Source organism: Rhagoletis zephyria, unplaced genomic scaffold (genome assembly GCF_001687245.7).
Source record: "Rhagoletis zephyria isolate East Lansing unplaced genomic scaffold, Rhagoletis_zephyria_1.1 Rzeph_scaffold_00396, whole genome shotgun sequence".
Classification (NCBI taxonomy): Eukaryota; Metazoa; Arthropoda; class Insecta; order Diptera; family Tephritidae; genus Rhagoletis; species Rhagoletis zephyria.
This window is the reverse complement of record NW_016157480.1, coordinates 131,030-152,211: the sequence shown is the minus strand read 5'-3', so window position 1 is coordinate 152,211 and position 21,182 is coordinate 131,030. Positions and strand designations below refer to the sequence as shown.

Here is a 21,182-nt window from a genome sequence, read left to right as displayed (position 1 = left end):
ATATTAAAGAGTTGATAGCTGACTTCAATTAGTACAAAAATTTGGGTATAAGAAACAACCAAGATAAGTTATTTATATAGCCCATGACATAGCAATGAGTTTTAAAAAGTCTCATTCGTATAGTTTCTATTATAGTATTGTGATAGGGCTGATTTATTGCTCTACGGACATACGTTCTATTAAAAATAAAAGGCAATAAATATTTATGAATAATTTATTTACATTTTATGGTTAAACAAACATTAAGCTTGTAATTTAATTATTTATAGTTTTAGAAGAAGACGATGAGTCGGAAGAGTGCTCAAAATTTATTTTGGCATAAGAATCATTGTCTGTGTTAACAATTGGGGAAAGATCGTTTTCGGTTTTATGGAATTTCACGTCCTCTTTACTACAGCTCTGAGGCAAATCTAACTTGGCATAATACAGTTCATAATTATAGCAATCTAATGCAGATATAGACACGTTTGTTATCTGCGGTTTGTAGTCAATTGGAAAGTTCCGAAGTAAATTTTCATTTTCCCTATTACCTTCTACAGTAATTGCAGTCTGCCCGTCGTTAAACGGATTCACCGACGAAGATTTGCATCGGCTTGATAACTGGCCAGACGACATCGAGGATGAGCTTGCGAAATTTAGATACTTCTCCATTATTCCAGTTGACCTTTGCTCACTGCTTCCATTTTCTTTTAAATATTCACTGTTATTTTGAAGGTTTTCTGAAATTATTTTTGTATTATATTCCTTTTTTGGGAGTTTGACATCGAGCTCAGCAAAACCCTTTTCTTCTTCGCTATGATTGTTTGAACTTGGCTGTATCCAAAGGTTGGAGTAAATGGACGAAAGGTAATCAATGTTGCCACAGGTTGAATAATCAGACTCTTTCAAACGGCCTTTTATCTGATTGAAACTGACTTCATTTAAGGTATTCAACGATTTTCTTGCGGGAACATTTTTCCCTTGTGCTGTGTTTTTAATTTCCGTTCTTTTTACAAACGTTACTGTTGAATTGTCATTCAACTTTGGCATTTTGACTAAGCACTCGGAATAACTAGCCGCAGTTTTTTTATCGATTACACAATCTATCGGTTTCATTTCCAGATAACCACTTTCTCTACAGTCTTTTGATTTAAGAGATAAAGGTCCAGAAAAATCACTCTCATATTTTGATGTCAGATGTCCCTTTAATTCGTGTAAGCAACTGTCGACGCGTTCGAGAGCTCCTTTACCATGCCCTTTGTGGCTTGCACTTTTAGAAAAATCTATTTCCATTAAATCGCTCATATAATCCATTGGAACTGGGCAATTTTGAACTAAAATAGGAGCACTTGTCGATTTTTTGCCGCAACTAGAATTTAAATCCGACTTATGTCCAGCTTCATCTGTACCAAAATTCAAACTATTGTTGCTAATGCAACTCTGATTAAGGCGCGATCTGGGGAACATAACAGCACGTTGTAAATCACATTTAGGAATTTTCGCCCGGGATCCAACAGAAAATGCACGGACTCGAACTGCATTCGTGTCATGTAAAATCTCGTTTGAATTTCCAAATCGCTTGATTTTGTTTTTGTCTATTTTACTTCCAATTGAATAAGAGCGTTTAGGGCGTTCCTCCCTGCAATATAAAGACAATGTACAATAAAATATAATAGTATAGTAGCTGTTTATTGCTAAAATGTTTAAAATTCTACCAGATATTAGAAATAATAGCTTTTGGGAGTTAAGATGCTGAAGAACACGAAAATTTCTTTATATGTGACCTGGTCTACGAAAAGGGAGCTTACGTGCGAAAACTAGTTTTCTGTGGAAATGCTGTTCAAAGTAAGCAACTCGTTTCGTCAGTTTCTCATTATCTCGTTAATTGTTCTCCGCGCCGGACGTCCAGTAAGTGTTGTTGTTGGTCCAGTAAGTGTTGTTGTTGGTCCAGTAAGTGTTGTTGTTGGTCGGAATATTATTATTATTATTATTATAAATATTATTATTATTATTATAAATATTATTATTATTATTATTAATATTATTATTATGTTTAGTACACTTCTAAGCAAGTTAGGATTTTCTGCTTTTCACCACGTGAAAAAGCATCTCATCTTCCATCCGAATCAACCAAAAAGTGAAAATTGAGTTTTTGACACCTAAGCCCCCTTTCCGTAGACCAGGTCACATATGCAAACAAATAAAAATACACCTAAAAATGCTTTGAAACTTTATTACTTCACGATCGAAGCAGAAGTTAAGTCAAAAATTGTGCAATTTAAAAATTATGCTATGCTTATACTAGTGTCTCCATTGAGAGATTTATCCATTAAGTTTTAATAGATTCAGTTGCTAAATCACAACCGTCTCCATTACCACAACGGGATATGTTTGACGTTCACATTTTTAAATATTTGACGTTTGCTTATGTATGATCTTATAAATACAGTTGCGGACATGGATATACAGACAGATAAAAGGAAGGTACCAGAGCGGAATTTCATTATGTGAATTCTTAATATTATTGGCTTCTTATTCGGGGTAAATATATATGTAAAATATTTAGTTTGGAAAATGTCAAGAATGGTACTATATTCCGAATCATTTTCCCGAATTTAAGAAAAATTATCAAAACGGTAAAAAACATTTGCGGAAAGAAAAAATGTTTGTAGAACTCTCTTATTCATAACCGAACCGAACCGAAAAGCCAATCGTGGGCCTTTGGCATATCATGAATGCGATTTGAGTTCTAGAGGATATTTGGTGCAATGTTATCGAAGCAGAACCATTCCCGAAATATAGAAAGCGGAGAAGACTCTGCATGATATTACTATAAAACATTTCTTCTAAATTTTTAGTTTTTAAAATAATATTTTCTTAATTTATTACAACAAAAGTAGTAATATTTACAACTAATTTTCATCCTAAACTAACAAAAATATAAAAATCCCTAAAAATACGAAAATTCATGTTATTATGATAGGCTAGATTTCAATGTCCTCAACTGTATATTGAAAATACAAATGTCATTTTACTTATGGCATGTGAATTTGTGGTTGCCACATCCAACAAAGTGTACTTATTGATCAATATTATTGAAAATTTGACGAAGATTTAACTTAAATCTACTACATTTCGAGATTTAATTTAATATGGTAAATCTCAAAAGATTTAACGTCAAATCTCGTCAGAGGGCTAAATCTTCCTTAAATCTCACAATGGAGACATAGTATTATACTATGTCTCCATTGAGAGATTTATCTATTAAGATTTAATAAATCCAGTTGCTAAACAACCGTCCCCATTGCCACAACGAGCTATGTTTGACGTTCGCATTTTTAAATATTTGACGTTTGCTTATGTATGATTTTATAAATGCAGTTGCGGACATTGATATACAGACAGATAAAAGGAAGGTACCAGAGCGGAATTTCATTATGTGGATTCTTAATATTATTAGCTTCTTATTCGTAGTAAATATGTATTTATAATATATAGTTTGTAAAATGTATTTATTTATTTATTAATAGTAAAAACAATAATAAAATTATCATTCTACCTAAAAGCTATAGCTACTAGGGCTTTCCGCTTTTTACTTGTAGATACTTACGAAATACAATGAATTGAGTTAAATAACGTTACAATTGCCTATAAGTAGTTACTATATTCTATTGAACAATCCAATTTGTTTAAGAAAGTCGTTAACTTATCTTTTTATTTATTGGCCGTTCGTTTTACACAGTATTGTATATTTTTCGAGCTCAAGGCCACATGAAAATCGAAAATCCTGAGGATGACTTCAGACTGAAGTCGAAATATCGGCAAATAAAAAACAAATGTAAAATCAAAAATTTTGTTTCGATTTTCATGTGGCCTTGAGCTCGAAAAATATACAATACTGTGAAAGTCGTTAATTTTTTTTATATTTGCAGTGGATGGTGACATGAGAGTGCATAAAGGGTTGGATGAATTGAAAATTCTTTTCCGATGGAAAGCGATGGTTCGGCAGTTAATTAAAATATGTTCCACAGTTAAAGCCTGGTTTTGGCAAAAAATACAAGTGGGTCTAGGGCTTTTGTTTAATAGGTACTCGTGTGTAATTTGCGTATGACCAATACGAAGTCTCACGAAGTTAGTGATCTCGCGGGGGTTGCAGGACACTAGATATGTATTTTGGTTTTATCCCTTTTGGGTTTATTTTTGTGTAGTGATGTGTAATATTTTTCTAACTATCCTCGGAGCTTAGTTTTGTATACGAAGTAATTTTTGAAAAAATATCCTTTTTACTGGTGTATGGAAAAGTTATTAACGGTTCGCTCGCAGCTAGTTTGGCTCGTTTGTCTGCATTTTCATTTCCTTTTAGCCCCACGTGTGCGGGTATCCACATAATTTTGACCTTTTTAGAGTTATTTATTAACTTGTCCCTTATAGCATTCATCAAATGGTTGTTATTACAAATATTTTGCATTGCAGATATTGTTGATAGACTGTCTGTGAGGATAATAAATTTCCCTTGCGTTTTCGTGGCGTGGTGAATAGCGCTAAGAATAGCTACCGCTTCTGCCGTAAAGACGGAACAGAAGTGGGCAAGTATACCGGCCTTAATCGTGTTACCATTGCTGTCAACAACTGCAGAAGCGGTAGCGGAATGAGTTTTTGAGCCCTCAGTAAAAATACATTTCCATCTCGTTGATATGTAGGGATCAATAGCATTTCTGTATAATTGGTAAAATGTATCCGGAGTAGTGCTTTCTTTGCTGTAATATTGTAGATAAGTATTAAAGAAGAACTTTTGAAGAGCCATGGTGGGTACTTTTCAGGCGTATGGAAAGAGGGCGACAGATTAATACCAATCTCTTTTGATTCTTGCATGCAACGATAAATTGCAGATTGCCGTTTTGGAACTCCTTTGCATTTTGACACTTTCTGCGTTATTTTATGTAATATTTTGTTATTGCACAGAAACAGTTTTGGTGTAAGTTTGAGGGTGCAAGTTCTAATACGCTCTTCTACCGTCGGAAGACCAGCTTCAGCGAGTATTATTTTAATTGGAGAAGTTCTAAGTGCTCGAATACTTCCGCAGGCAGCTGAATGATATGGTGGTTTAATCAAACGAAGATTTTCTTTGGCGCAGTTTCCATAGATTGTAATTCCGTAGTCGATTTTTGATAAAATGAATGCTACTATAATATCGATATAAGTCTTAATGTGAATAAACGATTTTTTTGTCGAGAGATAATTTATTATACTAAGCCTCTTAGATACACTATTTTTTACATGCAGGCAGTGATCTTTAAATGTAAGTTTAGAGTCAAATATAACTTCTAAAATTGTATGGCACCTAGTAGCTTTTATTTGAGTATTATTAAAGCTTAAATAATCTACATTCCTACATTTCGTTTTTTTTTACATATATGAAATAATTTACATTTCTCATATGCTATACATGCACCTGAAGATTTACTCCACTCGGTGATATCAGACAAGATGTTCATGAAGATATTATGAATAGTTGTAATATCTTTTTCAATAGAAAAAATGAGTACGTCGTCAGCGTAAATTATGTGTAAAGAGAGTTACGGATAAAGGGACTCCTGGGGTATGCCGTTTTGTAGGATATGTATGTTGAACAACGCATTATTAATGGAAACGCGGAATTTCCGGTTTGTTAGGAAGCTTTTCGTAAAGTTATAAATTTTTGGTCCTTCCTTCCAATCCTCGGGTTGCTTTAAAACAATGTGGGCTCCGATTCGGTCAAATGCTTTTTGGAAGTCAAGACTTAGCGATGTAAGATGATTTTTAGAAAAGATGGCTGTTGCCGCCCTGTGATCGAAATAAAGCAGAGCGTCTATTGTCCCTCTCTTAAATGCTACTGACTGGCTGACAAAACTGTTGAAAGTAGTAAACCACACAAGACGCTTGGAAATGATTTTTCCAAAATTTTTCTAAGACATGACAGCAGGGATATAGGCCGGTAGCCAGAAATGTCGGTCGTCGATTGGTTTGGCTTGGGTATAGTTAAGATTTTGGCGCATTTTCAAGACTGAGGATATATTCCACTATCAAAGATGTTGTTGTAGAGACGTATGAGACGATGTATCATTTGTTTGGGTAGATTTTTAATCATTTGATATGAAATTCGATCAAATCCCGGGGTTTTGCCCTTAGAGGTGTTTAAAGCTGATATTACTTCGTTATTAAAGATAGGAGTTTCCATTTTTTTGGCACTCGAGGAGGGAGTTTGTTTAACGTATGTTTTAAGGATTATGTCTTGCTTTTGAGATACAAAGTGGGAGTGAAAACTATTGCCGCTTGAATAGTTTGACCAATTTGCTGCGAAATGTTCGACGATAACCTCTGGGTCATACCGGACAGTAAATTTATGATAGCCCAGATTTTTTTTGGATTGGACAAAAGACTTATTTCTTTTGTGAACTTTCTAAACTTGTTAACTTGTCTTCTTTTAGTTGTTTTCTGAAAATTGCTTTGGCTTTCTTATATTCAACCAAATCAGGGAGATGACGTGATTGTTTAAATTTTTCCATAAATCTTGTTTGTTTTTCCTTAGACCCGCTAGGTTAGAATTCCACCAAGGGACTGTTTTACTGCGGCGCAAATTTGTCGTCGGTGGTGTGGGCTGACGACCGTATAATTTTTGCTATTATTGCTGCCTCTTTGTTAACGTGGTCTGAGTCCTGCTTAGCAGTATGCAGCTCAAGTATAATATCTTTGTATCGAGGCCAGTTAGCTTTTTCAATTATGAATTTTAATCTATGCTGTAATTTCACGTTTGAGTGTTCGCTTGAGAAAAGAGTGTCGAGGGTTTTGGTTGAAATTCTGGGAGCTAAATTGGCTGAACAAATAGTTAGATCAATGTTTGTAAACGTTAAGTGCGTGGAACAGTGTGTAGGCTTTCCGTCGGTAAGGGCAATAAGATTATTGGCAAGAATTACGTCTTCCATTGTTTTGCCTCTCGAATTTGTAGAAGCGGAGCCCCATTTGGTGCTCCACGCGTTGAAGTCCCCGACTAAAACTATTGGATTTGAATTCCTGCGCGGGTGGTATGTATATTGAAACTATTGTTATTTTAAACCCCAGATTAATTTCAACAGCAATGGCTGAAAGGTTAGAAACTATATTTATTTTTGTATCTGAAATATTATCTTTTATAGGAATGGCATTGCCCTGTTTTACATTGGTATTCTGGTCTAAGTTGTAGAAGAAACCTATATACCGACTAGGGATTAAAGGGTTTTTATTTTTTTGGCAAGTGTGTTTCGTTTAGTGCTACTATAGAAGGTGCGTGTTCTTTTAGTATAATAACCTTTAAATTTTCACTGCGATAATTTAACCATTTATTGAAATAATAAATGAAAAATAAGAGAATTATAACTCTTACCTACAAGAGTAGTACAAGTAATACTCCGACTAAAAGATATGTCTTCTCTTACTTAAGTTAGTGTTATTGAAAAAACATATCGACTATATTTATTAATACATAAATATAGTTGAATGTTTGATTTGGTTAAGGAGAATCATCGGTCATACTATTGTTACAAATGAGGTTGTGTATTTCATTAAGAGAATCTATTGCAGAGTTTGGAGGTTGGGTGTTAGTTGAGTGAGCTGTTTGTTGAAGTAGGGAGAGGTATTCATCATTGGGAAAAGATGAAGAGCTGAGAAAAGAGAATATGGTTGGAGGCTGGCTATCGAGAGAAGTTGAGATGTTAATGGATGCTGAAGATGATGATTGATCTGCGGCTGGGTTGGAGAGTTGGAGAGTTAAAGGGTTTGTTTGTTGTAAAATATTTTCGGGAATTGTGTTAGAAAAATAGAAATTTGAAATGTGTTTTTGCTGTGAAATATTGTTGGAGGATGAGGTTGAGTTTTTGATTTTATTTGAGCTGCATGGTGTATTGGAAATAGTATTTACATCAGCGCTGTTGCTTACTGTACTATTTTCTTCTTTTTTGTTATTGCGTTTCATTCGATATAATTGTTGAATATAATGGTAAAGAGGGGGTAGGGTTGGTTTCTTTGTACATCGATTTAGCTTTGGCGAAGGTGCATTTGTTGGTAGTTTGGATTTTAAGAATTTGCTTAAGCTGTTGGTATTCGGGGCATTCAGGGGATGCAGCAAAGTGCAGGCCGAGGCAAGTTGGTGCACATTGTTCGCAAACAGCTGGTAGGATTGTGAGGCGGTAGGCTACATGTCGCACACGTGGGGACACCTTTACAATGTTTCAAAGTACGACCAAGCTTTTGGTATGTTTTGCATCGCATTGGGTTAGGAAAATATTGTTGGACACGGATTTTATACCAAGCAATATCTATGGTTTTTGGTGGCTCAAATAGGTCAAATGTGAGGAGGATAACTCCGGAAGGAATCACCTTCTCTCCAACTTTCTTATTAAATTTATATACCTGTGTTACACCTTGAGATTTAAGATCCTCAAGTATTTCACTTTCTGGTGTTGGGATAAGGTTCCTATCGAAGATCGTTCCTTTGCTGCTATTTAGGGTTTTATGAAGGGTCACTGAAACTGGGCACAGTCCGCCGAAATCCTTAGTTTTAAGGAACTTGTCCCCAATTTTTTGGGTTTTTGCAAATACAAATAAGCTGCCGTCGCGGAGTTCACTAACACTTTCTACTTCACTGCTAATTAAATCAAGTGCTTTTTTCTTTGCAAAGACACTAAACATTGACAAAGGTTTATTTTCGTCTGTTGACTGAATTATTATAAATTTCGGGTTTTTTGTTGTTGATTTTTGTATTTGTGGCAGTGCAGGGAAAAATTCCTCAGTCACTACCAGATTTTTTCCTATTTTTGTTTTTTTTTTTTGTTTCGAGGGCTAGGTGGTAGGGCCACCTCCTTGAACCTGTTCCCCGCGAGGGGATCAGGCGGAATTTTGCCACACTAAGTTACTTATTTTGTCAGACTAGGGTTTAGTTAAGTCAAATTCCAAAGCGTTTTTAATTAATAAGAGAATTGTTAGCTAAACACACACGTGCACTAGTGAATACACAGAGAAAAGAAAACTGAAAGATGTCACTATTCACAACTGTTCGATTCGAAGGTTGACTGAAGACTGTTGTAAAATGTGACTAATGGTACCATATTAGGAATCATTTCCCGGAATTTAAGAAAAATTATCAAAATGGTAAAGAACAACATTTGTTGGGAAAATTAGCTCGCTTTTCAAAACCAAATCACGGGCCCTTGGCATATCATGAAGACCTGGTCAGCAAATATGACTGCCAATGCATTTCTTGAGTCGAATTGAGTTCTAGAGGATGTTTGATGCAATGTTATCGAAGCAGAACCATTACGGAATTTTATAAATTTTATGTCGCAGCGCATAATAGATTTATATTATAGAAAGCGGAGAAGAGTCTACATGATATTAGCATAAAACAGTTTTTTTTTTGAATTATTAGTTTTTAAAATTATATCTTCTTATTTTATTACAACCAAAGTTAATAATTTGCCTTCAAAACTAACCAAAATATAAAAAAGCTTAAAAATACGAAAATGCTTTTTAATAGGCTAGATTTCAATGTCCGCAACTGTATATTGAAAATACAAATGTCATTTGACTTATGTCATGTGAATTTGTGATTGCCACACCCAACAAATTGTATTTATTGATCAATATTATTGAAGGTTCAACGAAGATTTAAGTTAAATCTACTGCCTTTCGAGATTTAGTTTTGTAAATTTTAAAAGAGTTAACGTTAAATCTCGCCAGAGGACTAAATCTGCATTAAATCTCATAATGGGGACAACAGTATATACAGTAATAAACCTTTTTGAGTACTCCTCGGAGGTAAATTCTGATCAGGGTTGATAATGAGAAGGAGCATGAATTTTGCTGATTCAGAGTGGCATACAAAATTTCTGTGGTATGAAAGGGAGCAACAACCGTGCTATGGCAGAGTAGCGCAGGTAATTTTGTAAACAAACACTTTTCTTATCATTTTAAAGAGATAATTGCTATTCATTTTCGAATATTCAGATATGCCTCTGGCTGCAGTGGCATGTGGGGCTCACTAAAATCTACTCATCATGTTGGATCAGCTCCTGGTAATTGACCATTGAATGTGCTACTCATCCACCCATAACCAGCGCTGTCCCCAAGCAAATGCGTGTCCTGAATTTATACGGTAGCAATTCATAGCAATTGCTATTGTAAGTGTGTATGATTCATATTTATGACGTTCTATACTTTGATGTTAAGTGTTTTTGAGGAGTTCCGCTCAAACTTTTATAAAAAATACAATGTGAGTTTCCAGTTTATAGAAACACAAGCGTTAATTATGTACTTAACAATTGATATTATTCTTAATTCAGCATTGTTAGGTATAGACCTACATTTTGTTCATAAATAACACAATTATATATATTTTTAACATATATGTAATACTTCTATATTGGTAGTAAGCTAACATCTCAATGTGTAAGTATTCCGAAATCAAAGCGAGACAGTCTAGTACTGTTTTTGTCAATGTATTGTGTACTTGAGTGCCGGTTTTGTAAATGTGTCGTGTACATGTTTATTTATAAACGTATGTGTTCCTTTTCTTTCGTACGTGTTTATTGATATATCTGTACTGTAGTGTTTTCGGACGGTACTAGCTTTTACTGCCAATATAGGAGTATTACATATATGATTTTTAATCGACTTCCGAAAAAGGAGGAGGTTATCAGTTCGTCGGAATATTTTTTTATTTATTTTTTATTTTTATTTATTTTTTATGTATGTTACCGCATAACTTTGGACCACGTCAACCGATTTCGATAAATCTTTTTGCAACGGAAAGGTAGTGTCTCAGAGGTGGCCCCATACTAAGATCCGATCATTGAATCATGAAATATATAGGGGTCAATTCATGCAAAATTTACACAAAAAATTGTTTTCCGCTCAAATATTTTTTCTTTGCATTCTTTGAGTATAAATATGATACACGTGTTTTTTTATTTTCATTTGAAACATACAGTTTCCGAGATATATTCTTTGAACTTTAAGCATGCCAAAAAAGGACTTTCTAATATATGCCTCCGCGAAAACAAGCATTTTAATAAAAAACTTACTTAATCGTTGTACCATTTATAACTTTTTCTTGGCTTTCATATGAGGATTACGAGTATCCGATATAATTATTTTTAAATACAAAAAATTGGATATTAAGAAAATAATAACAAATTATTTTTTTTTTTCAAATTAAGGAATAATTTTTTTAAATTTTTTTTATTGAAAACTGTTCTTCAAATACTTAAGTAAAACCTGCAAAAATTTCAGAATGGGTAGTTCAAAATTACGCTTGTAATCAAATTTTAAACAACTGCGAAAGCGCTAAAATACGCGCGCTCTCCTTGGCGTACACCATTTATCTATGTACTCTATAACAGGCTGCATGCTCGCAGCTGAATTTCTTCGGCATTACATAAACGACAAGTTCTGAATGTAGTTTTTCTACTTATACAATCTGGTTTATATCCGATCATTGGATCATGAAATATATATATGTGTATATATTTTTTTAAGTCGTTTTTTTTTTTGCTAAAAATTACTTGTATCATCGAAAAGACTTTTCTAATCATGAAGAGAAATTCCCCAAAGGAGTAAAATCGATACATCGATGTTTCGATGCATCGGAAAAATTAACATCGATGCTAACATACATCGCCAGAAAAACATCGATATATCGATGGTTTTCGATGTTTCAAAAGTTGCTAGGTTGTAGTCACATGAAAAGGAAAAGTTAATACTTTTCAATTCTAACTCTGTAATTCAATTAGAAAAATACTTACATATGGATGTATGCATGCTGTTGTACGTTCGTTGAGCCTAAAATTCCATGGCCCAATTTCATTGAAATTTCAACGGGTCCCGGTCCTTTTTAATGACTATCAAGAAGAATAAACTCGAAATTTCTGAATGTTCCTCAAAAGAATAAGTAATAATATTCATGGCCAGTAAAAAAATGTTAGGAGCATAAGTCGATGTTAAAATATCGCTGAAACTGGCATCGATGTATCGTCAATTTAGCGATTTTAGGAAATTGTAAACATCGATGGTAAACTTCGAATTTTGATCCGATATTATCGATGTTTGGAGTGCAATGGGGTATAGTCGTTGTGCTGTGTATGCAGTTACAGTTGCACGGATATACTCAATCCCGACTCTTGCGCCCTTGTTCGCGCACTCTGCGCAACGTGAGAAACCCTTGTGCGAGATGCGGTAACCAATCCGAGCGGAGCCTTAGGTCACGGCAGAAAGAGAAGGAGCTTCCGTGGGGCCACTCCGACTTATTCGGTTTAAGGTCTTACTAAGTCTGCAGCGTCTGTTCAGAAGTAGGTGCGGCTGCAAGCGGGTGTCTATCTTGGAGCATTTGGTTGTGAAACCAGCACCGTCCCAGCAATGGGTTGTGCGCTGGGTTTGGGACCCGCCACTTGAAAACAACCACGGCAAATGTTTAAAGGACTACGACTTGAGGGCATGCACCTGGAACGTCCGGACCCTTAATGGGGAAGGTGGCTCTGCCCGGCTGGCTGATGTCCTTGTAAGAACAAAAGCTGACATCACCACCATCCAAGAAATGCTTTGGACAGAGCAAGGCAAGCAATGCCTGGGGCCGACGTATACTACAGCAGCCATGTAACGGAGCACAAATTCGGTGTTGGATTTGTGGTGGGAGAGATACTCTGTCGCAGAGTACTGTCGTTCACCCCGGTGGACGAGCGTATAGCCATAATCCGCATCAAAGTGAGATTCTTCGACATCTCGCTCATCTGCGCCCATGCCCCGACGGAAGAGAAGGATGAGGTATCCAAGGATCTCTTCTATGAACGCTTGGGGCGCACGTACGAGAGCTGCGCCCGCCATGATATCAAAATCTTGCTTGGCGACTTCAATGCCAGGGTGGGAAAGGAAGGGATCTTAGGAACCACCGTCGGAAAATTCAGCCTCCACGACGAAACGTCCGACAACGGATTGAGGCTGATCAAGCTACGTGGCTGTCTCCGGATCGAAAAACGAGAAACCAAATCGATCATGTTGTGAAAGACGGAAGGCACGATTCCAGTGTTTTAGGCGTACGCACACTCCGAGGCCCAACCATCGACTCGGACCCCTATCTTGTTGCAGCCAAGATGCGCACCCGCCTCTGTGCATAACAAAATGTGCGCCCAAATATGCAAGGAAAGCTTAACGTCGAAAACAGCAGACAGCCAATGCATTCGCTACTCGACTCTCACACCTGCTCCCAGAGAGCGCTCTTCAACAAACCGACGTGTGCGGGCAGTGGAACCACATCTCCCGCTCATTAAGTACCGCCACCGAAAAAGCAGTCGGATTTCAGCGAGCGCGAAAAAGACCACTGGTAAGATTAGGAGTGTCAGGAAGCTGCAGAGAAAAAAGATGCCGCCTACAGGGCCACGCCGCGATCGGACGCAACACGCGCTATGTGGGACCGCTATAGGCATCTGAAGAGAGAAGCGAGATGTATTTGCCGCAATAAGAAGGGAGAGGATGAAATACGTGAGTGCGAAGAACTTAAAATGCTGTTACCGCTTTTCAAAGCGTACTTAAATTATGGAGAGAACACTTTTCCACCCTACTGAATGGTAGCAGCTCGGAAAGTTGTAGAGAAGAAGAACCCAAGCCCCAGTCGATGATGACGGAGTCGAAGTTCCTCCGCCTGACCATGATGAGGTACGAATAGCAATAATGCGGCTGAAAAACAACAAAGCTGCTGGAGCTGACAGTCTGTCAGATGAGCTATTCAAGTACGGTAGCGAGGAGTTGATAAGGTGTATGCATCAATTCTTATGCAGAATATGGTCAGATGAAAGCATGCCCGACGACTGGAATTTAAGTGTGCTCTGCCCAATCCACAAGAACGGCGACCCCGCCATTCGCGCCAACTACCGCAGGATCAGCCTTCTAAGCATAGGTTACAAGGTCTTATCGAGCGTATTGTGTGAAAGACTGAAGCCCACCGGCAATGAACTGATTGGGACTTATCAGTGTGGCTTTAGGCCTGGAAAATCCACCATAGACCAGGTCTTCACAATACGCCAGATCTTGGAAAAGACCCGCGAGAAAAGAATCGACACTCACCACCTATTTGTCGACTTCAAAGCCGCTTTCGACAGAACTTAAAGGAGTTGCCTATACTCCGCTATGTTTGAATTTCGCATCCCCTCAAAACTCATACGGCTGTGTAAAATGACGTTGAGCAATACCACTAGCTTCGTCAGAATTGGGAACAACCTCTCCGAGCCGTTCGCCACAAAACGGGGCTTCAGGCAGGGCGACTCTCTTTCATGTGACTTCTTTAATCTGATGTTGGAGAAGATAATAAGAGCTGCAGAACTAAACCGCTCCGGAACAATTTACTACAAGAGCGTGCAATTGCTGGCTTATGCCGATGACATCGATATCATAGGTAACAAAAACCGCGAATTCTGTTCTGCCTTTTCCAAGTTGGATAAGAAAGCAAAGCGAATGGGTCTGGTGGTAAACGAGGACAGGACGAAGTAGGCAATTCAGGAGCAAAGTCCTCTCTCGACGTACGAAAACCACACTCTAACTCTATAAGTCACTCATCATGCCCATGCTGGTATACGGCGCAGAAGCATGGACAATCACAACAGCCGATGAGGCGGCTCTTGGAGTATTCGAGAGAAAGATTTTGCGGAAGATTTATGGGTCTTTACGTTGGCGACGGCGAGTACCGCAGACGATGGAACGATGAGCTGTATGAGCTTTACAACGACATGGACATAGTGCAGCGAATTAAAATACAGTGGCTCTGCTGGCTTGGTCATGTCGTTCGAATGGACACCGACGCTCCAGCTCTGAAAATATTCAACTCGGAACCCGCTGGTGGTAGCAGAGGAAGAGGAAGGCCCCCACTAAGATGGAAAGACCAGGTGGAGAAGGACTTGGCATTTCCAATTGGCGCCAGTTGGCACAGAAAAGAAACGACTGGCGTGCTTTGTTGAACTCGGCCAAAATCGCTTAGGCGGTTACAGCGCCAAATAAGAAGAACAAGAAGAAGATTTTCGATGTTTCAAAAATATCGATGCATCGTTTGAATCCCTACACGGGCATTATTTCATCTTTATTGTGGCTTTTCTTGTCTCCATTTTAGAATTTGTACATTCAAACCCCCCTGTTCTAAATAAAAACTAACTAATATCATAACATTGAACTAAATATTAGTTTTCCTTTATTATACGAAGAAATTGAAATTAACAAATTTCAATGCATATATTTAATACATATGTATGTACTAGTGATGGGCACACCAAAATACTTTTGTACTTAAAGTACCACTTTGGATACTAAATACACAAATACTTAGTATTTGGAGATGAGTCAATATTCAAGTAAAAAGAACTTAGGTATTTAGGAGCTTCTAAATACCCAAGTACTATTTACTCAGGTATTTAGGAGCTACTAAATACCCAAGTAAAAAATATTTAGGTATTTAGGAGCTATTAGATATTAAAGTAAGAAAAACTTGAGTAATTAGGAGCTACTAGATACCAAAGTACAAAAAATGAAAGTATTTAGCAGGCGGTCCAAAGTCAAAGTCAGGTATCTTGGGGATGCAAAATACTTTCACTAAAGTACCAAGGTATTTAGTCGATCTGTAAATACTTTCAAACTAAATAATGTATAATTTATAAAATTAAGAGAATTAACACCTCACCTTACACTTACCTCAACTTACTTTACCACAACTCACTTCACCTCTCCTCAAATCAACTCAAAACATACCAACTCACCACACCTCACCTAAACTCACCACAGTTGAACTCATCACATCAGACCTAAACTCACCACACCTCAATTTGGGAACTGTTTCGGGATTTGAGAGATTCTTCAGACTAAATCAGGATTTTCAAGACTATTTCGGGGTTTTCGGGAATATTTAGGGATTTACGAAGCTATTTCGTAGTTCTTTAGGGATTCCCGGAAACTTTGTTTGAGATTTTCGGAACTAATATCGGGACGACTTTCAAATTATTTAGGGATTCTTGGGACTTTTGGGACTCTCGGAGTTAATAGCGGGATTTTCGGGAATATTTCGGAGTTCTCGGTATTTTTGGGACTCCTGGACTGTTTTTGGATTTTTAGGACTAATTTCAAGTTTTTGGCACTTTCGGGACTGTTTCGCGAGTTTTGGGGCTTTCCGGTTTCTCGGAACTAATATCGGGATTTTCGGACCTAATTTCAGGACTTTTGGGTCTTTTGGGACTCCGGGACTACTTTTCGATTTTTGGGACTTATATCGGACTTTTGGGACTATTTCCAGATTTTTTGGACTTATTTCGGATTTATGGGGATTCTCGGGAATAATTTCGGGCCTATTTAGGGATTTTTGGGACTAATTTCGGATTTTTGAGACTTTCGGGACTATTTCGGGATTATCGGGAGTATTTTAGCTATTTTTGGGACTTTCGGGACTATATAGGGACTATTTCGGGATTCTCAGGAATAATTTCGGTTTTTCGGGAGTATTTCGGGATTTTTGGGACTTTCGGGGTTTTTGGGACTAATTTAGAAACTTCGGGACTTTCGATATTATTTCAGGATTTTTGGCACTTTCGGGACTATTTCGTAATTCTCGGAACTGATTTCGGGATTTTTGGGGCTTCCGGGAGTATATCGATTTTTTTGGGACTTCTTTTGGATTTTTGAGACTTTCGGGACCATTTCGGGGTTTTCAGGATTATTTCGGGATTTTTAAACTAACTTCGAATTTTTGGGACTTTCGGGACTATTTCTCATTTTTTGGGAGTAATTTAATTAATTTTGGGACTTTGAGAAATAGTTAGGGATTTTTGGACTTATTTTGGATTTTTGGAACTTTCGGTACTATTTCGGGATTCTCGGAACTGTTAGGACATTCGGGGCTATTTAGGGATTTTTGGGACTCTCGGGACTATTTCGGGATTGTCGGGAGTAATTTAGGTATTATAAGCCGGAAATAGTCCCGAAAGTCCCTAAAATTCCGAAATACTCCCGAAAGTCCCGAAATTACTTCCGATAAACCCGAAAGTTCCAAAAATCCAAAATAAGTCCCAAAAATCTGGAAATAGTCTCGAAAGTCCCAAAAATACCTAAATTACTCCCGATTATCCCCGAAATAGTCCCGAGAGTCCCGAAAGTCCCAAAAGTCCCGAAATTAGTTCCGAAAATCCCGAAATAGTCCCGAAAGTTCCAAAAATTCGAAATAAGTCCCAAAAATCTCTAACTAGTTCTCAAAGTCCCAAAATTTCTAAACTATTCCCAAAAATGGAGAAATAGTTCTGAAAATCCCAAAAATCCGAAATACTCCTGAAAACCCGAAATGGCCCCGAAAGCTCAAAAATCTAAAAGAAGTCCCAATAAAGTCGATATACTCCCGAAATTCCCAAAAATTAAAAAATCAGTTCCGAGAATTACGAAATAGTCCCGAAAGTACCAAAAATCCTAATTTAGTTCCAAAAATCTAAAAATAGTTCCGAAAATACCTAAGTTACTCCCGATAATCCCGAAATAGTCCCAAGAGTCCCAAAAATCCGAAATTGGTCCCAAAAATCCCTAAATATACCGAAAGTTCCAGCAGCCCCGAAATTATTCCCGAGAATCCGAAAACCCCATAAATCCGAAATACATAAGTCCCAAAAATCTGGAAATAGTTCCAAAAGTCCAATATAAGTCCCAAAAATCGAAAAATAGTCCCGGAGTCCCAAAAATTTCGAAATTACTCCCGAGAATCGCAAAAAACTCCCGAAAGTCCCAAAAGTCCCGAAATTATTCTGCCCTTTACTCATTTTTGTTGTTTGCGAAAATTTTCAGTTGCCTTCTCAGATAAAACAACCCGTGTGTCATCGACATCACCACAGTATATCTGCGGCGTGGGTACACAAACAACTCCAATTCCTCATCGTACATTCATATAGAGCAGGCGTGCTGCAAGCGTATGCCTGGGGTGCAGCTAGTGGCGAGAGTATACTAGTGGTGCGGGCAAATTCTTTAAACTTCCCATGGACAACGCAACGGTTTGATCAAATTTCGGCATGGCGGCCAGAAAATCAAAAAATTTGGATTTTTAATGAAATTACCTTCAGCGCCTCATTTCGTTCTCAAGCATAGTTCCCCAGTACGTTTTGTCAACGAAAAATTGAATCAGAAAATTTTCAGAAAAATTGCTGAAAACGTACCCTTTACAAAACCATTTTCGGTAATTTCGTAGAGCTAATCTGCGTTTCATCCACTTTTCTTCCCATTTTCGGATTAATATTCGGATTTTTTTCTGGCTGGGCTGTTCTCGTGACAAGCGCAGCAGCTTCGCGCACGTGTAGATATATGTTACTTATTCTTTGGAACTTTACAATCACATGGTGAAAGAGCGAATTAACACGATTTTAGAGGCAGTCGAGAACAAACTTATAAAAAGTTTGAAAACTTGCGATTTTTTTTTTGCACCTTGCCGAAAGTACCGACGTAGTGGGACTTCCATGTTCCTCTCGTGTTAGTGAGGTACCCATTCGGAATGCAAATCAAAGAACTTTTGATGAGCGAAGTACTTGAGCCTTGCCAGTGTTGCCAGAGAATAATTTCGTTTGGAGCAAAAACGGTCGAAAAGAGCTAAAAAGTGCTAAATAATACTAATAGTAGCTAAAATGCAGAGCTACATATGTATTTTTGTCAAGGTTGAGCATTTACTGACGTAAGGTTCTTTTTACATTTTCGGCAATTTTAATAAAAACAACGAATTTTATGAGTTTAAGTGCTGAAAAATGGTTTAAAACTAGGGCTGTGCGATTAATTGATTACTCAAAATTTTAATTAATCATAAAGTAAATAACTCAATTATTCGATTAATTGGTAATTATGATTACTCAAAAGTGCAGTTACTGAAGTAATCAAGACTTTTGATTAACCAAAAAAAAAAAAAAATTGAGTAAGTTGCTTTATGATTAATCAACATTTCGAGTAAAATGAGTAATCAACATTTCAACTCTTTACATATGTATAAAGTAGTTAAAGTTCCTTGATACTTTGAAAACAACGTTTCTGTTTTCAAAAATTAAAACGAAAAATTTTTTTCATATACAAAATGAAATAAGCATTTTCCAAAGCAAACTCTTTAACGAGCAAAATTATTTTTTTTGAGTAATCATATTTCAAGTAACTCGATTAATCGTCGTTTTGAGTAATCAAAATATTGATTACTCGAGTAATTGATTAACCGAATAATTGATTAACCAACTTGCTCGAGTAATCGAATAATCGCACAGCCCTATTTAAAACCAAAATAAGGTGCATATATTTCGAATGCGTCGTTATGGCACTTATAACAGTGAACTAAAAATACTTTACAAACTGTTAAGACTGTAATTTCAGATATTTGAATTGAATAATTTTTTCGCAAAATTTTTCTGGAAAGTTTTACTTCCAGCTCTCCCTAAAGGTAAAATTAGTTGGGTAAAACCCAATCCGCGCTATCAGAAAAAGGATTTACTTCTAATTAATTTTTGAATTCTTTAACCTATATCCAAGAGTTTATGGTGGATACACTGCATCTCGAAATTTTCCATTTTATCAAGGCTTAAGTTTTGGCTTATGTACAACAAATACAACTAAAACTTTCTGGAGCTAAAAAAGAGCTAGGAGCTAAAACCCAAATTTCGGAGCTAAATGGAAAAATAAAGAGCTAAATCTAGCTCCAAAAGCACCAAAATGGCAGCACTGAGACTTACACTACTAGTGACGAAATTTTTAAAGCTATCGACAAATTTGTACGAAAAATTGGTTTGAAATGGAGCAAGTGTGCGGATATTTGCAGTGGTTGGAAAAACGAAAGGAGCGATATCTAGGATCAAGCAAAAAGCAGAAAACGCCACGAGAAGTCACTGTATGATCCGTCGGTATTCCCTGGCGACGAGGAAGATGCCGCGACTAGATTTATAACCCGTACTGGATGACGCTGCGAAGATAACAGAGGCCTGCGAAACTAAAATACATCTTTGGTTTTTTTCTAGCACGTTTTATTGGTGACATGTATATTTTAGAATTTCTAGCAATTTGCATAAAAACCCCATAAATAAACAAAGTAAAACAATGTAACTTCGAAGTTAACGCCAAGAAAATTGATAACAGCCGGTTTCACCAGCAATTTAAATGGAAAATGATTTTTTTATTTTCTGTCAATTTCCATATAAAATTCGAAAAATTAAAACTATTTTTCACTTAAATTTCTTTCGTGAAATTGGCTGTAAAAGTTATTTTCTTAGCTTCAACGCGCATTACCAGCATTAAATTGGAAGGTTTAGAAAAAACCATTGTCGAATATTTTCCCAACATTGACTCCGAGGATGTCTACAGCTAAATAACAAATCCGTTTTCATGTGACCCGAAAAGTAAACCTACTGTGATGACAAATTAAGCTTTTGAAAACCTTCTGGACATCAGTGACGACAGCACTTTAAATATTAAATACTATGTAGGGAGCCAAGAGAGTTGTGGATGCAAGTGTATGCAGAAAACACTGCTGTTGGCAAGATTGCATTAAAAATACTAGTGACTTTTACTTTTACATTTCTATGTGAGACTGCATTTTCAACAAATGCTTACATAAACAAATAATTTTTAAGCAAAAAACATATCCGACTTCAATTCTCATATACAAATTTAAAATTATTGGTTATCTCTTCATGGTCCAATGATCGGATTTAAACCAAATTAGAATGGGACCGCCTGTGAGGTAACACCTTTCCCTTAAAAAAAAAATTATAGTAATCGGTTAACGTGGTCCAAAGTGATGCGATAACATACATAAAAAATAAAGATTGATAAAAAAATATACCGACGAATTGATAACCTTCTTCTTTTTGTGAAGTCAGCGTCAAATGATTTCAGGGTAAAATTGTCAAAGCTCCCAAAAACCTTGAAGGAAATAAAGCAGGGACCGTAAATAGCAGTTACTTTTTCCAACAGTTAAACTTGGCCAGATATGTTTTAAGTTCGAAGTAAACGTCTTTCCGGATAAACAGTAAACAAACCGCTCACCCAAATTAACAAATTTGGTACCAAATAAAAGACGACCTAAATAGCTTTTAAACAGAAATAACGATCAAAGGCTACAATTTCTATTTATATTTTTTTTTTTATAATTTAATACAAAAGAAATGCATATA

At 36.7% G+C, this 21,182-nt stretch overlaps 1 protein-coding gene across 1 annotated transcript; it reads right to left on the bottom strand.

Annotated features, from left to right (window-relative positions):
• Window positions 1–200: 200 nt before the first annotated feature.
• LOC108359462 (insulin receptor substrate 1-like) lies at window positions 201–4,366 on the bottom strand. Its single transcript, XM_017611338.1, has 2 exons — window positions 4,290–4,366; window positions 201–1,618 (listed from the first exon to the last, which is right to left on the bottom strand). Exons 1-2 carry the CDS (start codon window positions 4,364–4,366, stop codon window positions 256–258), a joined length of 1,440 nt encoding a protein of 479 aa, XP_017466827.1. The 3' UTR covers window positions 201–255.
• Window positions 4,367–21,182: the final 16,816 nt, after the last annotated feature.